Source organism: Candoia aspera, chromosome 3 (genome assembly GCF_035149785.1).
Source record: "Candoia aspera isolate rCanAsp1 chromosome 3, rCanAsp1.hap2, whole genome shotgun sequence".
Lineage (NCBI taxonomy): Eukaryota > Metazoa > Chordata > Lepidosauria > Squamata > Boidae > Candoia > Candoia aspera.
In genome coordinates this window covers 112,443,126-112,468,626 of record NC_086155.1, presented here as the reverse complement: position 1 = coordinate 112,468,626, position 25,501 = coordinate 112,443,126, and the positions used below count along the sequence as shown (strand labels likewise).

At 39.4% G+C, this 25,501-nt stretch overlaps 1 protein-coding gene across 1 annotated transcript in view; it reads right to left on the bottom strand.

Moving 5' to 3' along the window:
* SNX5 (sorting nexin 5) overlaps positions 1-25,501 on the bottom strand; it is a 53,127-nt gene that overhangs the window by 622 nt on the left and 27,004 nt on the right. Inside the window, exons 6-12 of the mRNA XM_063298624.1 lie at positions 25,149-25,244; positions 20,458-20,563; positions 20,291-20,366; positions 18,977-19,016; positions 17,665-17,751; positions 15,368-15,527; positions 2,820-2,905 (exon numbers count right to left, since the gene is read on the bottom strand). Of these exons, the coding sequence (XP_063154694.1) occupies positions 2,820-2,905; positions 15,368-15,527; positions 17,665-17,751; positions 18,977-19,016; positions 20,291-20,366; positions 20,458-20,563; positions 25,149-25,244 (651 nt within the window). The remainder of the gene's footprint in view (positions 1-2,819; positions 2,906-15,367; positions 15,528-17,664; positions 17,752-18,976; positions 19,017-20,290; positions 20,367-20,457; positions 20,564-25,148; positions 25,245-25,501) is intronic.

The window sequence follows — 25,501 nt, the reverse complement described above, 5'->3', positions numbered from 1 at the left end:
CCAAACAAACAAAATAACGAGATTGATTTTTCCAATTTCCCCACTTAGTTTGACTGCCTATTGCACTAAACCATGGTTGAATTTATAGTGTGGCTGAATTATCTACAGGTGACTCAGTTTATATAGCATTTAAAGCTGTAAGCCAGAGCAGCACTGAGTTGACCCACTAGGGCCGGGTTTCTCAACCAGGGTTCTGTGAGAGGTCACTAGGGGTTCCCTGGGAGATCACGATTTATTTTAAAAATTATTTCAAATTCAAACAACTTCACATTATAGAGGTAAATTTCATTCTTTATTTTTAATTTAAGAACACTGTTAATGCATATATACAGGCTTACACATGGAACAAAGATAATAATTTTGTAACTTCTGACCTATATTTGAGCCTGAATGTGCAGGGGTTCCCCAAGGCCTGAAAAATATTTCAAGGGTTCCTCCAGGGTCAAAAAGTTGAGAAAGGCTGCACTAGGGCTACCTGCAACCCTCTAAGATCTTGAACATGGCACCCAGGATTCCCATGAAGTTGCTGCCAAACAATAGAGGAACTATTAAACATATGGGGAATCATCATGTTAACTAATCCAATCTAAATTTAATTTAATGTTAAATAAGATTTTTAACCAAATCAAATTTAGTTGTTGCCCTAACCTCACACACTGGTTTGTTCTGACCCTACTTATTTTTTAGAATGCAGCTGTAATGACTGCCTATTCAGATCAACAACCAGACTCACATAGAGGTCTATGGAAATCTAATTTAATGATGAATAGTATGCAGGTTCACAGGCAAAGCTGAGAATACCAAAAGAGTGGGATTTCTCCCCAATTAAACCACAAGCAATCCCAAGCCCCTCCCCCCATTGTCAGTACAACTCCATTCCTCTGCAGGTGTTCAAAATGGTTGCTGGCAATCTCTGGGTAATGACCTTGGCCAAGCAAGATAGCCCAAACATGAATTCCTTTGCACTCGCATCATCCATCTCCCTGCCTGGTACGAACTAGCAGCAGCACCCTCCTGTTCAGCAACATGTATCAGCACCAACATGGCATGGACTTGTTACGATGTTTCAGGAACATTGGAACAGGAACATTGGAACAGGAACCATGACAGCAGCCCCTGGCATGTCACTCGAAACACCAAAATACTCTTAATTGCACACTCCTGCCATAAAGTAGTCTTACAAATGACAGTGGTTGGGTTCACACAACACACTAAGACAAAGCTAAAACACATTACTCCTTAGTACAAATATGTGCACCCAACTTTTAATTTAATAGATTCTGTATGTCTATACACAAATCCCACACCGTCTACAAGCTCAAGGATCCAAAGGGGGAAGACACCTTTTTCTTCCAACATGTGGAAACAGTGATCTTTTAGTCCCCTGGGCATCCTCTTATTTTTCAAGCTTAATTACTGGAACCAGTTCATTCCTTCTGGCAACACTTTGGTGGCTCACAGCTACACTGACAACTGGGAGGAGCCTGAGGGTTCCAGTAAATGGGTGGGGACAGAATTTTGGGGTGGAAAGTAGGAGTTTTTTTTTTTACACTGTAAAAAAATATGACACCAATTTTCAGCAATTGCATTCCAGGACCTGCAAAAAAAAGGCTCAGGGCTTACCAACTGTCTATCCCATCCTAAAGGGATCCCCATGTAATTTCATTACTAAGTCTTGTCAGTGGGGTCCTTGGTGCTCTCTGAGCCTTGTTGTTTTCTTGCAGAGGTTTCATTGCCAGACTAGGCAACATCTTCAGTGCAAAGAGGGAGTGGGCCTTGCTCTCAGTTTATATACCGTGGCTTGCCCTGCTTGTGTTGGTAGGGGGGGTGTTCTCTTCTTGGGAGTTCTTTGATTGGGCTGTTGTTTGCTGCTTGGTTGATTGCCTGAGTTAATAGTTCCTTGATTAGGGTGTATGGTGTTTGATGGTTCATCTGGTGTTAATCCTAGTATTGAATTTTGCATATCTGGGTGTTGATTGCTGGCAAGGGAGTGTACTGGCCTTTTGGCTTTTCTCTTGTCTCTTTTGAATGGTATGTAAATGTTGTTTACCTCTATGTGTCTGTTGATGGCTGCTTTGTCTGAGTGCCTGGCTTCCAGGAATTCTCTGGCGTTTTTGGATTTGGCTTGGTGTAGGATGCTCAGTTTCCCAGTTAAAAGTATGGTTGAGTCTGTCCATGTGTTGTGAGATTAAGGAGTTCTCATTGTGTCTTCTGACTGCTAGTTGGTGTTCGTGGATGGGCTCTGCTAGTCTTCTGCCTGTCTGTCCTACATAGTGGCTGTTACAGTCTTTGCACTGTATGTTGTAAATAACTCCTGTTTTTTTCTTCTTGGGCTATTGGGTCTTTTGGGTTGCTTAATATGTTTTGAAGAGTTTTAGTTGGTTTATGTGCTACGGTGATGCCATGTGGTTGTAACAGTCTGTTGGTGGTTTCTAAGTCTTGTGATTCATACAAAAATGTCACTATCAGAGTTTCCACAAAAGCCAAGGTGAATTATGAGAAAAGTTGTGGAAGGAGTCTTATTCATAAGGAATACAAATAGCACATATTTCCATGGGATTTAGGTGCAAATATCTTTGTGTTTGCATTTAATTTTATGTCAAAAAGTAATAAACTTCAGGATTTCAGATAACTTCCATGGGATTCAGTTGCGAACAAGGAAATAGTCATAAATTGTTTTGCTGTTTTCCATCTGAATAATTTGTTTTATCAACAATATTCTAATTTTCTAGCTCAAACCCCATGCTGAACTGTATACATAATTTTGGAGAGAGAGGCTGTCTTCAACTACAACTACAATCTTAATTTATAACATATACCTTTGCATGCTTGATTTCAAGTTCGGTCATTTCAATGAGATTTTTACGAAATGCTGCTATTCGCTTCTCTTTGAAGTTGTTTAGTTCTGCCATTGAAAGAAGACATATAACATAATTTGAACATTTATTTGAAATAAATAAATTTCACTTCCCGTTGTAAATTTAACTATTTTGTATAATCTTAACAGTAAAACATCTGAAACTTTAACATAAAAACAAAAGGAAAAAATGACAAGAAAGAGTCTGTTATAGACAGAATGGATGAGGGAGAAGACATAAATAGGATAGAACTCTCCCTGGTCCAAAGTACATTTTGTTCAAAAGGTCTATACAATGAATAGTGCAGTGGTTTTATGATTAGAGTACTATGATAAATTTGTTAGTAATTATTAAACGTTACTGTTTATATGATTATTTTATTATTTACTATGTTTTATTATGCACTACATACATAGTACAGTGCAGTGGCAGCAACTGTCCAGTATCTTGCCCTAAAAAGTAGTATTTCTGACTAAGTAGTGATTGGAAGTAATTCTTCAACAATGGGTAGACTATTGCCTCCTTTAGGACTGGCAGTAGGACTTTATCATGTAAAATGTGTGATCTTGGCTGAGTGGAAGAGATGAGCTGGAATCAAATGAACATACAGTCAGCTGGAATAGTACAAGTATCTTGTCCACATACACAAGCCCGAAAAACTGAATCCCATGCAATGAAATGATGCCATGCAATTAAACCAAAAGCAGTATTCAGGCTGATATGCAGATAAGCAGTAAGTGCTAAATATCTGTTTAAGCAGGGTTTTTGAGAACTGGATTTTCCAGGGCACATGTCAGAATCCACGATCAAAGAATAGATAAATCGTTTGATCGTGTTCATCTGCCATGTTAAGCCAATGCATGTCAAGCACCAGAAGGAGGGGGATCCAACAGGAGTGTGAAAGTATGGTGTTTGGGCTAATGATGAGAGTCAAGGTCATACCAACCGAAGACATCTGGACTTGGCATGCAGGGCTGTTGGAGCTAGGGGGGAAGGAATGTGAAGGGGGGTTCTTGCTTGCTTGCTTGCTTGCTTTTAATTAGATAGTTTAGGTGGGAATCTTTAGTTGTGGCTTTTTCCTTTGTTCTGTACACATCTTCAATAAATTTGAATTCTGCATTTCAACTGATGCATGAGTCAGACTATTATTGGGACAAGCGTGTCAGATTCCTACATAAAGCCACAACTGTACCAACTCCAACTTTACCAGGAGAAGCTATCTTCTCTGAGGAAAGTTTAACGTTTCTCTCACAGTCCTAATTGGACGAAATGGAGGATGCTGATCAGCCCAAGTTGGAGGTGGTGGTGGAAGAAGAGGAAGTCCCTGGAGCTACTGCTGGGACTTCGATGACTACGAGGGGTCGTGGAGCGAAATTTCAGGGAGGAAAGGCGAAGGAGAAGGGAGCCAAGCCAAAAACAAAGAGACAACTGGCAAACCGACCTCCTTCCCTGGATGCTGATGACAGGTTGGAGAAGGAACTCCTGCGGAAATCCAAACCAGACTGGACGTTTGGGGTAGGAGACAGGACGGAGAGGATGCCAGCGAGGTGGAGGTCAAGCCAGCAGGAAGTTAGAAGCCAGGACCTGATGGTGGATCGATGACTGACCAGGCTGGAGCACAAACTGCAGTCGGTGGCCAGCACAGTGGCCAGCCTGAAGGAATCCATGGATGGACTGGTGAGTCATCTAACTTGCAAGGCGCCCACCCCAAAGAGTGCCCCATTGGTGTCGGGGGATGATTTGGGGACATAGAGCATTCCCAGTTGAGTGGAGAGGAAGCTGCCAGGCCGGCTCCTCCGCGAGATCAGTCAGCAGGGAGGCAAGTGTGAATCCAGCCAGCACTGAGTCCGGTGCAACGAGCCGACAGTCCAAAGCCCTTTTGTGACTTAACGGTGAAGTTTGGTGGGGATCTGAATGAGCTGGCTTCTTTCTTGACTCACATGAGTGGATTTATGGATGACTTTGGAGATACTTTTCGCTCCAGTGAAGTGAAGGTTAGGTATGTGTCCACTCATCTGAAAGTAGAAGCCTCCAAATGGATGGCTTTGCGTGAAGCCAGGGCTCCAGAGCTATGGAACTTTGATGATTTTATGACAGCCTTGAGGGATCAGTTCAAAGACCCCCTGGCCAAAATGAAGGCTAAAACCAGTCTACAGTACATAAAGCAAGGAAACCATTCAGTGACCGAATATGCCATGGAGTTTAAGAGCCTGGTGGGAAGCTTGACTGACTGGCCAGAGTCGCTCAAAGTGGAATTTTTCCAGATGGGACTACAACCCAACATCCTGGACTGATGCATGGCCAGGGGTGATCCAGAAACCCTGAAAGAGTGGACTTGCTTAGCCGGCATGGTAGAGAATCAGAAGATTTGTCTGAAGATACAGCGTCAATTTCAACCACCGATTAAGAAAACAGCCCTGCAAGGGAGTGCAGGACCAAAGCCATCATCACGGAAATCCTGGGATGAAGAAAAGGATTGTCGCCTAAAGGAGGGATTATGTTTTAAGTGTGGCCAAGAAGGTCACCAAGCCGCAGATTGTTCCAGAAGCCCCACCACCCCTTCACTGAAGCCAAAACCCAAACCTGCCAAGTCTCCCACTGCCAAAAGTAAAGCAGCGGTGGCCACCGAAGCGATGCAGCTAGTTATCAGCTCAGACACCTCTGAGGTGGACTCCTCTGATGAACCCCAGTTGCTGGTGGGAAATGGGCAAGGACTGTCTTGAAGGGCTCCAGTAGGCAGGCTGGAAAGAAGGGGCACTAGAATTCAGTGGTGAATGGAAATGACTGCATGGGGGTGGGGGTGCAATTGCAGACTTTGGGTAAGGATAAGAGAGCAGATTTAAATGCTCTGGTGGACTTGGGGTGTGCCAAGTGTTTGATCCACCCAGCCATAGTAAATGGGTTGCGGCTAAAAGTTGTCCTGTTCAGACTAAGCACCAGACAGGTTCTCAAAGAATATTTTTTATTAATAACTATTTATAACCAGTAAGTCCTTGATATGTGAGACTGGGTTAAACAAGCCCAACTGGGCTGACAGAATCCAACTGGAACATGAAGGCTGGAGGCAACAGTTCTCAAACTGGAACAGTACTGGAATGACGTAGACGCTGAATCTCTGACTCACTGGATCTGGGATCAGGACTACGAATGACAGGGATGAACTGAAGACTTGGAGCAGGACTCAAGCTCAGAGCAAGGTTAGACTTGGCTGGGGGTTCTAGACTAGGCTGGGTACTCTGAACTGAAGACTTGAAGACAATGCCTGAAACTGGAGCAAGGCTGGACTCGGCTGGAATCCCCGAACTAGACTGGATTCTCTGGACTGGAGACTTGGAGCAAGGCTTGAAACTTGGAACTTGGCTGGACTTGGCTGGAAGCCCCGGACTAAGCTGGCACACCTATCGTGTTCAGATCCTGAACACGATAGGTGTGAAATTCCTGAACACAACGGAGCATGTGAAGCGCGGATTCGCAGGACTGAAGGCAAATGGTGCTGGAACGTCAAGGCTTGCCCACGCTGCTGAGGAGATTGCGGAGTTTTACAGCTGGAAGCAAGGCAAAGGCTGCTGGGCATGGCTGACACTGATTCCTCTCTGGCAGCAGATGCAGGATTCAATTTATCTTCAGAGCAGAGCTCGAACGCTGGTTCCTCTTCGGCCACAGACGCTGACTCCGACACCGGTAAGGACTCTTCTCCCGAAGCTGCAGGCTTAGAGGATTGGTTGTCTCCGGCAGCTTGCTCTTGGCGTGGCTGCCTTTTATCCTGATCTTTGGCGCGCTTGGAGTCTCCTGTAGCCAATCGGGCTGCCTTCTTCTTCATGCGTTTTTCAGCCAGTCTCTGGTGTGCACTGATTGGTGCATTCAATTCCTCCTCCGGATCTCACCCAATCAGTGTTGTGACTTCTTCCCGCTCTGCTGAGTCATGCTGGAGTTTCATTTCTCCAATTCCAGCCTGATAAGTTTCCAATTCCTCCTCTGACTCAGAAAGTGAAACTAATTCTGAGTCAGAGGCAAGCTTGGTTCTGACACTAGTGCAGAAGTTGAAAGAACCCATAACGTTTAACCAGCTGGATGGCTCTGTGGCTGCAGGGGGCCCAGTGACGTACTGCACTGAGGAAGTGGAAATGAGAGTGGGCACCCACCAAGAAACCCTGCGATTTATAATGGCCACCATAGCCAATTATTCAGTGATTTTGGGAGTACCTTGGCTGAAGGCTCACAACGCTCATGTAGACTGGGTGACAGGAAGAATTCAATTTAAGGATGGACTGTATGCAGGGAATCAAGAAGAGGAGAGGAAAGCCGCCAAGGGTTTAGCAGCTGTGTCGACAGAAGTGGGGATGGTCACCCATCCCAATGATGAGTTGATTCCTGAACTGTATCGGGACTTGAGGGAAGTGTTTGGAGAGGTCAAATGTGACCAGTTGCCACCCCATCGAAAGACAGACTGTGTAACAGAAATTGAACTGGGGGCGAAGCTTCCCAAACCCAAAATGTACTCTTATGTCCTTGAAGGAGCAGGAGGTGTTGTGGGAGTTTATAGACAAAAACCTGGCGAGGGGCTTCATTTGTCCAGCTAACTCCCCCATGGCTGCCCCGGTGCTATTCAGAACCAAAAAGGATGGTTCCTTAAGGCTGTGTACAGACTATCGAGGGTTGAATGCTATTTGTACCATGAATCAGTACCCTCTGCCTCTGAGGGATATGTTGTCTCACCTGTCCAAGGGGAAGATTTTCACAAAGCTGGATTTGAGGGAAGTGTACTTCAGAATGCATATATGGGAGGGGGATGAATGGAAAACTGCTTTTAATTGCCCTCTTGGAAGTTACGAATACTTGGTTCTCCCATTTGGGTTGAAAGGTGACCTGGAGTGTTTATGCAGTTAGTTAATGAGGTGTTGCATGAGCGTCTGTACAAAGGATGTTTAATGTATCTGGATGATATTTTGATCTACTCAGAAAATGAGAAAAAGCATGTTCAGTTGGTGCGTGAGGTGCTGAAAAAACTTAAGAGATGCCAAGTTGTTGCTAAGTTGTCTAAATGTGAATTTCATAAAGAATAATTGGACTATTTGGGGTATAGAGTATTGAACAAAGTCACTGAAATTAATTGGAGCATCCCAAGCCCTCTCTCCTCATTGCACCATCCGGAAATGGATGGAGGGTGTGAATGATTGAATGCCATCCTAGAACAATTCCTAAGATGTTACATAAATTACCAACAGGACGACTGGGTAGACCTGTTGCCTTTTGCTGAAGTTGCATACAACAACTCCATGCACCAGAGCACGGGTCTGTCTCCATTTCCAATAGTGTATGGCCAGGAGTTTGCGCCAATTTGAGACACTCACTGTCACCCAAGAAAGTTATAAAAAATATGCTGACAGCAAAAGGTCTCCAATGGGACTTTAAAGTAGGAGAAAAAGTTTATTTGTCGAAATAATCAAAAAAATTGGGTCCGAAGTTTGTAGGACTGTTTGAAACTGAAAAAATCATCAACCCTGTAACTGTCAGATTAAAACTCCAAAAATTTTTAAAACAAATCCAGCCTGTTTTCCATTGCAGCCTTCTAAAACGAGTGCGAGAAGCTTCTCGCTGGCATCCTGAGCAACCCCCCCTGCGCCCATGATGATTGAAGGGGAACAACGTTTTGAAGTGAAAGAAATCCTGGACACCAGAAAACAGTGAGGCAAATTGCAGTATCTAATACACTGGAAACATTTCGCAGACCATGAATGGGTGGATAGCCACCATGTCAAAGCTCCAGATCTTCTGAAGTAGTTTTATGCAAAATATCCTAACAAACCCAAACCTTAATTATTAATCATTGTTTATTCTGTTCTGTATTAATCTTGTTAGTTTTGTCTTTTTCAGGAGGGGCAGTATGTCAAAATCCACGATCAAAGAATAGATAAATCGTTTGATCGTATTCATCTGCCATGTTAAGCCAACGCGTGTCAAACACCAGAAGGGAGGGGGATCCAACAGGAGTGGTGTTTGGGCTAATGATGAGAGTCAAGGTCGTATCAACCAAAGACATCTGGACTTGGCATGCAGGGCTGTTGGAGCTAGGGGGGAAGGAATGTGAAGGGGGGTTCTTGCTTGCTTTTAATTAGGTAGTTTAGGTGGGAATCTTTAGTTGTAGCTTTTTCCTTTGTTCTGTACACATCTTCAATAAATCTGAATTCTGCATTTCAACTGATGCATGAGTCAGACTATTATTGGGACAAGTGTATCAGATTCTTACAGCACATACTAAATTCTCAATTACCCTAAAATGCTCTTGTGCACAGCCCCTTAGGGATGTAATGGAAACTGCAAAGAGAGACTTCTTTTTCGTCTTCTCTGCCATCTCATAAGCACAACTATATGCACTAAAGTTTGTCTTTCAAAAGAGATTACATCGTATGCACTGTCTCCTGGCCTGTTTTATTGCTCAGAGCTCTCCAGAAAAGCAAGGAGAAGCTCGGGCTCCACAGTGCTGGAAAGGGCTTTTAGGATGATTGTCAATATGCCTATCCTATTTCTCCATTTCATAAGCTAACAAAAACCTTAGGAGGTTCCAGTTTCTTCTGGAAACTCCCCTTAAACATTCAAGAATCCATGAGATTTTTCCATACAGGAGGAAAATGATGCAGTGAAACCAAATTTCATTGACTGTGATCTAACCCTGACAAGGGGATACAGCTAGTCATACCCCTAAGTCCAAGACATAAACTTCACTGAAGTACTGTATGCCCTATCCTATGCTTTGGTCCAATGAGAAACAAATCCATGCCTTCCTGAAGGCCACAAAACCTTAAGCTGGACCAATCAGGACAGAAGCAGCATGAATATGCTGATATCCTCCAGAACCACTTCCTGACCAAACCATACTTCAGGCCAGCTCAGTAAAGGAGACTGCTGGGCTACAAGATGGGTGGTCTACCAAAATTATCCTAACTGTCTTGTTGATCCCCCAACCCTCATCACCTGTCCTAGTTCAGGAAACGTGTTTTTGGAGACAGTGTATGTGTTTCTATGGACCATAGTGACTCCCTCTGAGCCCACACCCTGGCTTGATGCTGCATTGAAAAATCAGCTGGCAAAGCTGGATCAAATCCATTCAGGCTCCAGTAATACCTGTTTGGTCAGTTCCCTCATCCCTGATTAAATAATAAATGAGAAAAGTATTTTTTGTGAACCAAGATGGAATTTAGCAGCAGTATCACTGGGTCAGAAACTATGCTAACAAGTACCTAAAAGTGACAGGAGGAGAAGGGGTGGTGTCCCACAGCCATTTATGTCCTCTGACCTTTGTTTTATCTCGGTTGTCATGCCTGTCCTGTAATTTTCTCTTGTAATTATGTGTGCAGGCTCCCTTTTCAGCATAGCTAGATTTACATATATATAGACAAGAGAAACAGAAATAAACAGTAATTCTCATTTCCTATCCTGCTGCAGCTCTCTAGAGACAGAGAATCCAGCTGCATGCAAGGAGATATTTGCCCTGCTTATTAAATTTAGGTGATCCCATTACTGTAATAACTACAGTCCCAACATACCTGCCATGTTCAAACCTTTTCTGGAGAAATTTTAAACCAAAGCAGTAGATGCAGAAGAAACCCAAACTCTCCTTCATTAATTAAATGTTCCTACTTGGCCACACTTTAGAACAGTGGAGTAGGACTGTCTCTGATTTTAAAAGATCCATTTTAGAATCAAAGCTGGAAGAGACTATTTAAGCCCACTGAATCCTTCTGGAAGTGTAGTGCCCAGAACCTCTACACAGCATTTAAGATACGAACTGAGCATGAAAAATAAAATGGAAAGATTATTTCCTATATTTTGGAAACTATGCTTCTATGACTGCAGCCAAAAATTACATATGCATTTTGGCAGCTACCTCACACAGCTAACTTACAAGCTGTTCCAAGATTTTCACAAATATTATTGCCATTCCAGTAAATTTGTAATTCTTTATTACATATCGGTGCATTTAATTTCTGCGTCCTAACTGCATAACTTTGGCTTTATATCTCATTCAACCCATTTTGAATTTTATTTCTGTGTTATCACTCTCCCACTAATCTTCAGAGTTCATAATCATTCTGTCCACTACTTTATTCAGTTCAGCTGAACTGCTTGATATTTTAATTATGATATAATTATTAACAATGTTTTATTACAAGATTAATTCATCAGAAAATTATAAATTAATTTGTTTCATTAAATAAAAACTAGTCAAATATAATTGTCTAGAATAATGAACACTGATGTTGATTATTCATTATAATTAGTTTATTATTGCAGAGATCATTCAAGAGATAGTTAATTCAAGGATTAATATAGTTGATTATATTGTCAATCCATTAGATAGTAACTTAGTCATTATAACTTAATACACCAGCATAACTTAATAAAATTCAATATAAAATTCCATTATTTCTAACAATGAATGCTACTTGTAACAAGGTGTATAATTCAACAGTATTATTTTATTTTTTTTATTTTTATCCCGCCTGTATTATTTTTTTATAAATAACTCAAGGCGGCAAACATACCTAATACTCCTTCCTCCTATTTTCCCCACAACCACCACCCTGTGAGGTGTGTTGGGCTGAGAAAGAGTGACTGGCCCAAGGTCACCCAGCCAGCTTTCATGCCTAAGGCAGGACTAGAACTCACAGACTCCTGGTTTCTAGCCCAGCACCTGAACCACTAGACCAAACTGGGTCTATCATTATTATTATTATTATTATTATTATTATTATATAAACAGGATATAATAATAATTCAAGGAGGTAAACATACCTAATACTCCTGCCTATTTTCCCCAAACAACAAAATTCAGACTTCTGGGGAAGAAATGGTGAACTGAAGACGGCTCTGCGAAAAGGGGAGCTGGCAACCACTGCAGAGGGAAGAGCTGGCAAGTAGGCCAGCTCTTCATAATTCCTCTCCAGACCAGGAGATGACTTGAGATTGCCCACAAGTGCTCCAGACAGCTGCTGCTTGTATCCTTACAAGAGGATGACAATGGTCACCAGCGAGTTTAGAGCTCTGGGAGACAAAGGAATAGCCATCTTGCTCAAACCATGGTCAGCACCTTTTAAAGGACACTGGGTTTGCATACTTCCTTTTCTAATCACTTTCGGAAATTGCTTGTTAACTGCTTTTCAGCTATTAGGAACCTTTGGACTGACAAGTTTTTACAGCACCTGGTATGTCAGTATGTATGCATGCATGCATGCATTCATTCATTCAATTTATATAGCTGCCAATCTCAGACCAGTGTCCTTCAATCCTTAGTGTAAGAATTTTTAAATACAAGTTTAAGGACTTAAAATATTTTTTTGGGGAATAAACAGCAAAAGGCTGATCAAAACTTAGATTTTAGAAAGTTACAAACAGAGTAAGGGTCCAGATGGATTTGAAATAAGATTTTGGAATTAATTATAAATAATCCTTCCCGTGGGAAAATGCTTCTGTTTTGAATTCTTTAAAAAAACAAAGTAAGACTTTAAAAATTGGACACTAGAGGGAACTATAAGGAATTAAAGATTACAATTAAAGGAGAACACTTAAACTGGACTTACAAATACAGAATGAAGCAAAATATTTTAATATTGGACATATTAAAGAGAGCGCCAGTTTGCTCTAGTGGTTAAGGCTCCAGGCCACAAACCAGGAGACTGGGAGTTCTAGTCCCACCTTAGGTATGAAAGCCGGCTGGGTGACCTTGGGCCAGTCACACACTCTCAGCCCAACTCACCTCACAGGGTTGTTGTTGTGGGGAAAATAGGAGGAGGAAGGAGTCTTAGGTATGTTCCCCGCCTTGAGTTATTTGTAAAAATAATAAAGGCAGGATAAAAAATAAAATAAAAATAAAAAATATTGAAGGATACTTTGAACAATGGACCCAGAAGTTCATTTTAAGAGTGTCTGCCTCTAGTAGACTGGGTTTAAAAGATGTTATGGAACACATTTTACCTGACGTAATTGAGACTGATTTGAAAGTGGATTTAAAAATGACAGGCTACAAGAATGATATGGAAGATGATGTTACACTGGATATACAAAAGAAACCGGCTATCTTAATTATTAAAAGGGATATACTAATAACAAATCAAGAGAGTGACCTGGATAATTTTCCTATACTGGATTTACAAAAGAGGCTTGTCAAAGCTTTGGAGAATTTTGTGAGAAGGGACAAAGAAAAATGAAAAGAAATCAAGTTCTAGGACATTATTTGAAGGGACTAAAGATTGTTATACATAAAAGGAAGCAACATTCTTGGGGGCCTCTTGGACTCTGAGTTCCTGCTGGAAGACCAGGTGGCAGCCGTGGCTAAGAGGACCTTTGCACACCTTCGGGTTGTGCAGCAGTTGCACCCATTCCTGGATTGGGAGGCTCTGTTCACTGTCACTCATGCCCTCATGACCTCCCATTTGGACTATTGCAATGTGCTCTACATGGGGCTGCCCTTGAAGAGCATTTGGAAGCTTCAGCTGGTACAGAATGCAGCTGCCTGGGTTATAAATGGTGTCGGCTATTCAGCGCATGTAACATGACTGCTTCAGGGGCTGCACTGGTTGCCAGGGTGTTTCCAGGTGTAATTCAAGGTGCTGGTTGTCACCTTTAAAGCCTTCCATGACTTGGGGCCGAGTTACCTGAGGGACCGTCTTTGCCCGGTAGTTTCTACCCATTCAACCTGGTCCGGCAGGATAGGCACGCTCTGGGTCCTGTCAGCCAAGGAATGTTGGCTGGTGGGGACCAGGAGACGTGCCTTTTCTGCCATAGTAGCTGCCCTGTGGAACATCCTCCCCCTCCTGAGATTAGGGTGGCCCCAACCCTGCTGGCCTTTCAGAAGACTTTGAAGACATGGCTATGGGCCTGGGGTCCCGTGTGTGTGAAGGGCCCTGTTTCTTGGTTGTGTTGACACTGACAGATTATAATATCTCTTGGCTGCTATTTGTATTTAATTTCTTTTTGTATTGTGTTTAATTGTTTGTTTTTATGATTGTTCACCACCCAGAGTCACTGGTTTGAGATGGGTCACTGTACACATTGAATAAAATAAGCAAATAAATATAAGTTGGTTTATTTGATCAAGGTTAAAATGGATGTGTTGTTATCTCTGGTAACCCTTAATGGACTTTTGCTGACATCAGGACAAAAATGACGAGGTTTTATGGATTTGTTTATAGATAAGAAATGGCATATGGAAAGAAGAGATAATTTGTTGTATTTTAAGAGGAGGTGATAAGTTACTAAAATTGTTTATACTTCTTGTGAGGAAGGGGGAAGTCACTTTTCACATTTCTTTTTCTTTACTATATTCTTATTTTTTCTTTTTTTTCTTTTCTGCACCTTCTATTTTTTTATTATTTTCTTTTTTTAGTTTGTATTAGTTTTTATTTTAAATTGTAATCTTTAATAAAATTGCTGTAATAAAAGAAAAACAAAATTCCAGAAAGTTTATTAAACAGAAGCTCCAAATGTGTTGGTAAGCGCCACATTTCATCGTTGAGGCAAATTAAGTTTATTTTTTTCATTTATATACCATTGCATTCCCAACCAATAAGCCAGCCAGTGGAAGTTAAAACAAAGAGAAGCAATAAGTAATTATCAGAGTCAGAAGATAAAAATAACACACAAGATACAATTATCATAAAACTATGATACTAAATGCACAAACATCACAAAATTATAGTATTATCACAATAAATAAAAATAGTTAAAGAAAGCAATTAGGAAATATATTAAGCAAATCAGGCGACAAACATGACTACTATGAGGGAAAAGAATAAAGTCTGCTTTTTTTTAAAAGAACAATAAATCAGAAGAAATTAATTCCAGAGTGTGGGCACCACCATCAGATAGGCCCTAGCAAATTCCAAGTGGGCCTCTTTCCATCTGCAGAAGGCCCTTACCTGCAGGGGTAACCCCCAGATAACATAAGGGGGGAGCTCTCCTTTCAAGCAGGAGGGGTCTGATCCATATAGGGATTTTTTATGTAGTAACAAGCACCTTGAATTTGGCAAGGAAGGAAATGAGAAGCCAACACAGCTTAGCTGAACCAGGTGTTATATGCTTCGGCTGAAATGTCCTCAACAGGGACCTGAGTCCTACAAAGCACCCTTTCCACTTCATTAATTTCTCAGATGTAAGGTTTTAAAATTACAACTGGTTAGACTGCTCTGTGTTACATACATACACAATTCAGAATTGCTTGAAGCATAGGTCAGGAGCTATTTTGCTGACACTCCAGTAGCCATTTTGTGGTTAAGTCTGAAAATCCCCCAAATCTGGAGACAATGTTCAAGACTTGCAGCCACTAGGCCATAAAACTAAATAGTCTAGCAATTATCAGCCTTCCCCCCATATAAATATTACACTGCATATGGAAAGTCAGAGTTTTAACTTTCTATTAAGGAACAGACCCCAACATTCCACTAATATATGCTGCAGAATGCACCATGAAGAACCCATAGTATATTGTAAGTGTCTTGTTAGCATAGCTTTACCTTGTTTTGCAGATTCAGAAAGTTTTTCAAATTTTTGACAGCATTCTTCCTGATACACTTCTGCCAACCTGACATCTTTACTTTTCAACCTAGCTTTATCAAGAGCTTTATTTGAATTTTCGTAGTCTACAAGGGCCCGTGTACGTCTGTGCAAAAGATCCTGAAAGAATAAATTACATAAGAAAATGAATTCCTAGTTTTGGTGATAGAGAAAATTAACATTATTTGAAAAAATACCCCATCGTTCAAGAATGCTGATTGATCCAGATCTCAGAAAAAACCTCTGGAAAAAAGTGACAATTTCTTATTATAAGGAAGGGAAAGGGCACTCCAGCATACAGTATATTTAGGGAAGGGCAGGGAATAGAATGAACACCACCATATTAAATACTGTAAACCTAGTTTGCATGGAGGGGAATACCTTTTTTATATCTGACTTCACTGATTAATTCTATAGTTTTATTAGATCAATAAGGCCACCAAATCAAAAAGACTCCAGGCAGCATACAAAACTTATCATAAGAACACACAACCAAAAGACAAATGCTAATACCTTGGAGAAAAACAAAGAACATTCCAACCATCTATCATCAGTCAAGGGGGATCACAATTCATCCCAGCCTCTGGCCCATTACAGAGATCGCTCATCAATGTTTGATGATAAAAATTGTGTCTGTGTGTAGGAATATACAGAAACCCTGCATATTTGAAATATTTCATCCCCTTAAACCAGTATTTTTTTTAGTACAAACATAACATGAGAGATCCTAATTAACTCTCATCACTGGTTAGAATCGTATCATCTTAACATTACCCTCCCTTTTAAAAACCTCTTGACAGTTTAGCAAATGGCCCTTGAAAACAACTTAACTTGTATCTAGTGTAATGTAGGATTAACCATATCTGAGCTTCTTGCACGCAACCACTGGTTATGGCAGTCTGGAATTAACATTATAGCTAATCTATAATGTTATAGTAATCTATAATTACTATGCCAAATGAGTCTCTGAAACTCCTGGTTGTGTGGCTGCTCTAGCATTTCTCAATCTTTAATTCTGGGATCCCTAAAAACTGTATTGCTGTGGTAAGTATAGCCTGACTTGGTCTAGAAGTTGCCATTAAGCATCTTCTTTTGTACTCCAAACTCTAGTAGACATAGTCATGACAATGTCAAATCTTTTAAAAAATATATTTTTGAATTTAGCCTAATGCTAAGGTTCTCTATACCCTCCTGCTGCAATAAAACAGAGCATAGTATAATGTATACCTTTTCTTTCCCTGTATTTTAAATTAACACGGTATTTCCTCCTGTCTCTCAGAAGAGAAACAGTCATCAGACAGTAGCTATTGCTAGCAAGGACCTGTTCTTTTTCACATATTAAACCACCATCTTATTTTATCTCTTAATCAACCACATTTTTTCGAAAAGTCAGATCCTGCCTATTGCTCTCCAAGGTGTTATGATAACAGTATACTACCTAGATTAAACCAGAATTATGCTCATGAGTATTTGAAAAATGTATTATTGTTCTTCCTAGTTTATCTCTTTTTGTCAGTGATGGTGTCAAAAACTATATTTAATAAGCCAAGACTCCCTGCTGAGTCTCTAAGCACGTTAACAACTCTTTGTAAGCAAAACAGAATAGGGTAGATAGGAAAGCTGAAGAAGGAAGAGGAGAAATTTTCAGACAAAGAGAATACAAGCATCTTAGTCCATTACTTGTACCTAGCAAAGAGCAAAGAACTGAGGCACTAAATATGTTGGGAGGTGTTATCAAACAAATTTAGAAGTAATGGAGAGTGATATACACTACTTCTCTATTTGTTCATGCCTCATATGTGGATACCTTCTTCCAAGTAGATTCTTCAGAATATTATGTAACATGGAACCCAGATACTCCTATGTCAGTTTTGAAATTTTCACAAACTTTGCTGCTGTCACTGTTTTGGACAATCTCACAATGAGAAAGAGGGATCAGGGAACTCAATAATGTTTGCAATGGTGCTGAAGAGGTAATTAGGTTTAGACAAGGACTCTTGTAGATGGGATTTCTCTAGTAGTTGCTGGTTCAGAAGAAGTTCCTCAGAGCTTCCCACAAGAGTGGAATTTTCTTGATTCCTTTCTTCCACAGAAACTGTTTTTACAGCTTGAGTCAGGGTAGATTCTAACCATAAAATATCTTCAGATGCAAAATCATATAATGTTAACACATTGCTACTTATGCTACTGTTTTTTGTGAAGTTACACTTAAGACAATTGTGAAAAAAAATAAAGAATGCTTTCAGGTATAACTCACCTTTGCTGCTTCTATATTAAGCATATAATATCTTAGTAACTCCAGTAATTTTAAATCTTCATCAGAAGAAACACGATTTTCTACTTTCTATGGAAAAGATAACAGGATTATGGATTATATCATACAGCTCTTGAGTGTATAAACTTCTGTTTGAAATCTTGGTCAGCTAAGTATCTTAAGTATGGCATTATTTATTTATATAAATTATATTCAACTCTCACCTTGGTATATTAAGCTAGGAAGACTTAAGTACCCAAAATATTGCCTAAATGCCAGCTAACGAACTAATATAATGATTGCCTAGGTGCCAGTTAGTTTTATCCTGGCAAGGACAAGATGGTCAGGAGAAAGGCATCCTGAAGTTTATGGCACAGTGAGAGTTAAGCCATATTGCCCTGTACAATAGCTTTGTTGCAGATGCAGAGAGGATCTTTCACTGCCAAATTCTTCCAATAACACTGATGGTCTTCTAAAAACACCAGATGTAGGCAAATGTTATTACCCAAATGAGATATCTGTCAACACTGTCATACAGATTTGAAGGCATGTTTGGAGCAAGAAACTGGTTATGAAGAAAGGCTCACTAAGTATTTGACAATTATAGATACCCAGGCAAGATACATTTATTAAGAATGTGACCACTCAAGGGTAGGTAGATGGGTTCAATCCTGTTCAGTAGAGAAGCTGATTCAAGTACAATGAACAACATTAAAAAAGATTTGTTATTTCAAGGCAATCATAAACCCAATTCTAACAATAGACAAATTAGATACAGCTAGGATTAAAGGCCAAGTAGATCTAGTAATGGTAACAAAGCTTGCCTATATTACACTAAGATGATGGCATGGAGCTGCCTTTGAAAGATGCCCAGAACCCTGAACTGGTCAGGTTGCTAACTAATTTGCTTTATCCTGCCAGTATATAGCACCAATGTAGCTCTTTCATATGTTTTATTGCTTGAATATACAATATTTTTGGTCAGTGGGCACGTTTGGAATTTGAGGAGCACATTTTGGATAGTATGGCTGTCATGGAAATAAGACTGCTCATTCACAAAATGACTACCATGATGAATATGGCAGTTCACAAACCAAGAAAAAACCTCAAAGAGCTGGGAGTCTGGAAGACACTAAGGAACAGGTTGTAGGCAAACTATTGCCTATGAGCACTACAGGTGAAACCTAGGCTTATGTTTCTAATTTTTTTTATATTTTAGGGTTTTTTTACTGATTTGTAAAAAACCAGTTACAGTGACTGCCTTCAACTTTTTGAGAGAAAAGGAAATATATACATCTTTAAAACAAAACATTACCCTGAGTTTCCCAAACAGCTCAGAAATTTTCATCAAGTACCTAGGGAGGAAAAGGATGGGTAGAGAACGTTAAATGTATCTCCCAAAACTCACATCTAATTCTATTACCATAGAACTGGGCCAGATGACTGTTAAGATTCAGTTCATGGAAATTATACAATTTGCATATGCTAGAACTTTTTACAGTTCTTATGACACAGACTGGAAGAAAACAGGGCAAGAAAAACAGCCAACAAAATAGGCATGAAGGAACTTTAAAGCCCTAGGAAAGTACAGGAGATGTATAATGACTGGTTATAACAACACAATACTGGAATGTTAATACAATCTTCCAGAGGAGGCACCAAATCACAAAAAGAGAAAAGTTCACAATTAAGGGACGCTTTGGCATCTACAATACAATACAAGAGAATTTAGCTCTAGAAATGATGGTTTGATCTCCCAAAACAGAATTTATTGCAACACAGGCAAATGATAATGCACCACTTCTGCTGGCATTCAATAGGTGTTCAGGGAATCAAAGGTTCAAACTACATGACTTATTTGTGTCTGACGTTGGGATGCATGCGTGAAGGACAGGGAGGAAAAAGGCCTGATACAATACAAAATTAAGGCCTGATTCTTCACCATTCCTAAATGGAAAAACAAGGATTAGAAAAAAAAATTAGAATACTGTATATGATTTTTTACTCCAAATTTGTATAATATAAATTTGCCCTTCGTTTATAGAGTATGTAGACTGATGCAGAAATTAGATTAAATCTATGGCTAGCATCAATAGTTTGAACACTAAATAGAATACTTAGGAGGACTTTACCTTTCCATGTAGGCAGAACAAAAGACCCCACTGGAATAAATTATTGCTATATGCTTCTCCAATGTGAGAAGCATAGGCATTAATGTAAGCAGAAAGTAGGGGTAACAGGGAATAAGATATATTAAGACATACAGTAATCACAGAACAAGGTAATTTGAGATTGGCAAGAAAAATATTGAAAGAGGCATAAGCAGTAAAAGAAATGCAGTATATGGAAACCAATTGAAGTTGCCCTGAAAACCAGAAGGAAAATTCCCACTCCTTGAATGTAACCATAATTTATTATTATTTCCAAGCCTTTGTTGGGTGTTGCTGCATGAGAAGGCTTCAGTATGTTAGTCATGAAAAATCCCCCTCCACACAACCGTGAAAAAGAGATCAGGAAAGTCAATCGTTGTATCCAGGCCATCACAACTACAGTACTTAGCAGACTCATTCACAGTAACAAACTGAAAAATGTGGTTTAGACATTTTTAAAAGAAATGGCATGAACTTACTTTTTAATTACAATCGATTCTGCTAAAGCTAGGTTATTTAAGGAAGTTGAAATATGAATATAGTCATCTGCAATATCTGTTGAGAAAGAATGCAACAAGCTTTCAGCCTTGCCTCTGAACAAACTGAAATTTAGAAATATTACAAATAACTCAATAGAAAAAGTTACTTTTGTGAGATCTTGTCATTTTATCTGCCTTCCCACATGCTTCCTTTATTCTGTTGTAATAATTTACAAGAAAGATCTTCTCTTGTTCAAAGAAATCATCAACTTCCTGGAAAGAAACTTTACAGTGATTATGAGATATCAAAGAGCATTTTGGTCTAGTCATGAGAAAATCAGATATAAAAAAATACATAAAAGGTACAGTATGTTAGAACAATGTCATAATCTGAGGATGCGGTTAACCTTGTATATAAAGTACCTAACCATTAGCTCCTTTTTAGCCATACTGTGGCTTGCTGGTGACCACCCCAAGGTCCTTTAGGTTTCACATGTTCTCCATCCAGTGTTATTAGTGGCAGGAATTGCAGGCAAATATTAAGCTTGAAGCAACTCAGTGGCAGCCACGGGGGTAGCAAGGAAGGGACCTGTATGTATTTCCCATTAACGTCTTTCATGACGTCATTCTAAACACAGTCAATAATAAAACATTGCTTACAATAAATTGAAGTTTCAGAGTAGGCTTCTACTATTTTAATCAACTAAGATTTCTGCTGGAAATCTTTCAAAAGTGTTTCCAGGAGGGTGGATAATCAGTTGCAGAAAAACAACCCCCCCACCATGCAAAAATCACAGGAGACAAGTGTTGGGAATGCTTTAATTTGGAAACTTGCATTGACCTGGAGGTTCGACTTAATAACTTAACTCTTCCCTATCTATGATTCTATGATTTTATGAAAAAAGATCCCATCTGGCATGTAGATTCCTTGATTGCTTCTGGAAGGACAAGAACTTGATCAAAAGCCAAATCCAAGTCCACCTTTTAAGTGGGGGGAGGCAGCTGGTAATGGTGGTTTGTGAACTGTTCCAGCTTCCTTGACTAGTTTGATTGGTCTCTGAAAACTTGATGAAGAATTTGTGATTCATGTACAGTGAAGTCAGCCACAAGAACCAGAAAAACCATGTCAAGATGAAAAAAATGGGGTTAATATCTGTAGTTAACAAAGAACTGTAATGAGGACAGATGTAGAGAGTTATACAAAAACTCAGCTAGAACCAGCAGTCTGATTTGTTTGGCACCCAACATAGCAATGCAAATATTGGTCCAGAGTTGCATTCTTGCATTCTGATTATGAGTTATGAGCCAGTGAGAAACTGAATCTGTGCATCCAAAACACTCACCAGAAATGGGTGATGGACTGTAGGCCATAATCCAAAATTTGGTGCTTTGGGAGCACTGAGACAGAATACCTGGTTAATAAAACAATGAACTGTCTCTTATTGAGGAGAGTTCCTCACAGACATTGAAATGAGCCATTTTGGAGAATAAATCCATCAGAATTAAAAAGGAGTTTATTCCCATTCCCATTCCCATTCCCACTCCAAATTTCATTAAGTCCATACAATCTGGAGGGGTAGCAAAAATCCAATAGTCATCCTAACTGGGTCTTGGCTCTGCAACAAACTTCACCGGCTGTAGCAGAGAATCATAGACTGTGTTGTTGGAAGGGCCCTTGATGTTTGCTGACATTCATGATGTTGAAAGCTTGCTGGCTCCTCCTGGCCTTGATCCTATTACTCCTCCTCCTCTTCAGATGAGGGGAGGCATGACAAGGACCATAAAGAAAATAGTAATTAATTCTGACAAAAAGAGAGACTTATTATATCTTTAAAAACATCCAATTATGTTTTTCCAGATAAGGCACAATTCATCAGATGAACAGAATAAATGTGATACAGATTTTATAAGAACATTCAGTTCTAAGGTGTGGAGGAAAGGGGAGAGAGTAAAAGGTGACAATAGGCCAGATTATATTGATATAGAAACAAAATAGCTTTAATTGTAAATAAAGTAGTGTCATGTGTCTATGCCATTCCTATGAACATAAAAAATCTTGTATTTTTTTATATATGAGCAAAAAACTTTGTAGTTATTTCATGAAATTTATAATCCTAAAATCATTTTATATTCATATCATAGTCCTTTGGAGGGACAGAAAATGGGATGAGAGGTGGGGAAGAACAGGATTGTTTTGAAGAAGAACAAATATCAAACAGCTGTAACATTTGGCATACTAAAGTTAGCGATGAGGAAGAGAATGTTCCTTTGATCTTGTAGGTAACACTACTGGATCATGCAGTTGTATTGCCATAGTAAGTGAGGACAGAGCTGCCACAAGATTGAGTTCCTGTGTCTGTATCATAATGTCATATGTTATCAAAATTAGTAGCTGTTTTAGGTTTCATGGCTCCCTAAAAGTGAACCAAGGGGTGGGGGCAAGACCTATGAACAGAAGGCATCAGGATGGGCTGTAGACAATAAGGTTTAATCATCCCCAAGCAACTCTGTATTCTCATAATCATCTCCCTGGTCCCATTTTCTGATTCACCAAACCAAAACCACAATGTGAGAGATTATTAGTCTTTGGTAGATCACAAGATCGTTAATAGTATGCCGTAAAATCAATGAACATACTGTACATACCACCTCTTTACTTACAATCATTACCTAAATCATGTTTCTATTTCAGGTACCCCCTTCCCGAAACAATCTTGTCAATTCTGACCATTTTTTCCTTTCTTCTCATTCCTTCCATCTCGTACAACTGTATGTACTTACAAAATCTCTCTTATATATACTTATTCTCTTCATCTGATTAAATGGGGTTGATCCACAGAAGCTTATGATATAATAAAATGATTAGTCTTTAAGTGTCACAAATCTCTCCTACAAAAGAATGACACTGCATCTTGGAAAGCTTGAGACATTCTTGCACTGATGGACTGATAATATATGTAGCACACTAAAATATTTTGGTTTATCTGTGAGAAATAATGTTAAATTTCCCATGAGTTCTAGGTCAGTTTTTAAAAAAATCAAATTCATATTTATAATTTGTTTTCTCAAAGATAACTATGCATATTGAAGCAGAAGCTTGGAGAGCCACCTGTCAGGAATGCTTCAATTTGAAATTTTGCACTGAACTCAAAAGCCAAAATGCCTTTGAACTTGAGTCTATGACTCCATTTTGAGGGAAACATTCTTTTACAGCTTGCTTGTTCCCATCTGTTCCCAAGGGCAAAATCCAAAGTTTAAGTGGATTTTGCTTGTGCAAAGGAACTTCCTTATCCTTTCCCCTGGCATCTCTCTCCCCTCTTCTGCTAGATCCTCTAATGTTTGAGGGGGAAAGAAGTACAAGGGAAAGAGAAAATCTGTTCTACTTTTGGTGTGTCTTCCATTTGTGGACAGGCACTGTTGAACTAAACCTTAAAACTTTGGATTTAACTTTTAAAACCTTACATTTATCATAACTGTAGCCTGCAGTAGCATATTTTGTTGATTTATTAAATACCAAAAGAGCAACAAGAGCTTATAAATCAGATAAAGTGAGCAGAAATAGATTAAAAATGGATATAATGGGTAAAAAAAAAGAAAATGAAAAGATCATCATAATCAACAATAAAAGAGGGCCTGTCAAGCTTTATAACTCAAGGCAGGAATGGTAGACTTATCTTGTCAGATCAAATGTCCTGGAAATTTCACTGGACTGATCAACGAATAGAAAAGTGCAATTTCTGATTGGGATCAGCGTAATCATCTGCTCATAATAGGAGAGATAGCACCAGGGATCAGGTAGAGTACAAGACTCAGCTCAACAGAGCACATGCAACTGACTCAACAATTGCAAAGGTATTTAGGGATAGCATAGGGAGCAAGCCTGCAGCCCCTACACCTCCTGAATTATTTTATGAGCTCCTAAAACATATTTCTTGTTTCCTGTATTTCACTTCACAGGCAACAAGGGCATCCAGCATCACTTATCTGTTATGTCTAGTATCTTTCAAAGCAGCATTTTTTAAAAATATAGCAGACGCATTTTACTTATTATAAGAATAATTCCTTACTTCAACTATATCAATAATATATTTAAGAATATTATACAGTTTCTTCAGGGAGTTGTATGTAGATATATAGTTATAGGCATTAATGTCAAATCACTCAACATTCTACAAGAGAATTACCACCATCTACTTATACAGCCTTAGAACATTTTAATGATTTTCGCAGATAACCTATAACTATTGTTAACAGTAATAACACTGTCTCAAATACTACTAATTGAAAATAGTGGCATCACTTTTGCCAACCTGAGCTATGTGTGCTTATAGGCAAGTGTTTTATTAAGGTCAGCATTTAAGAGTAGACTGACATCCTGAGCTGAACAGATCTGCCTTGGTATAATTATAAATCATGGTTATATAAACCACAATCATACTACTGCAAGTACTACTCTATACTACTCTATAGAGAACTTGTCTTCCTGTTCAGGGGCTGGAATAGGTGCAAATGCAATAGGTGGGCGCTAACCAGCGCATATATAAGAGTTGCATCTTGCCCTAATTGAAGAAAGCTTCAGTGGTTCCAATTTTAATTGGAATGTTTCAGGCTATGATGAATGTTTAAATTATATTTAAATTATGTATTTTATTTATTTAAGAGATGTATATGGCTCCCCAACTCACTCACAGTGACTCCAGGTGGCTTAAAAAAATAAAACGCCAAATAGAAAACCTACTACACCCCACCTCCCTGGCAGCAACAGTTCATTGTTTTTTGCTTATGTATTTTCTCTGTAAGTTGTAAGCCTTAAAAATGTGCAGGAAAGTAAAACTGAGCTTTAAAAAAAAGACTTTACCTTAACACCAGAGAACAAGACTTCATCGGCACTTTTTACCACCGTTCTGAAGAATCCACCCAGCATTTCCTTTGTATTTTTCTTCCTAACACTTAGCTAAGAGAAATATGAAAAATTAGAACATAAAGCAATTAACTCTCCTTTGTCATTATTACACTGGCTGTCATGCTGCTTCTTCTTGCTGGGAAATCCTTGTAAGGTCTAGCAGCCAAAATATGTAGACCATTCAGCCATGACAACTCATGTTGCTTGTTTCATTTGCATTGTGTGTTTTTAAAATAATTTATTGTCCCAATGTCCCATATTTTATACACTTTTATATATTGTTTTTGTGATTCTTATGCAACAATGCT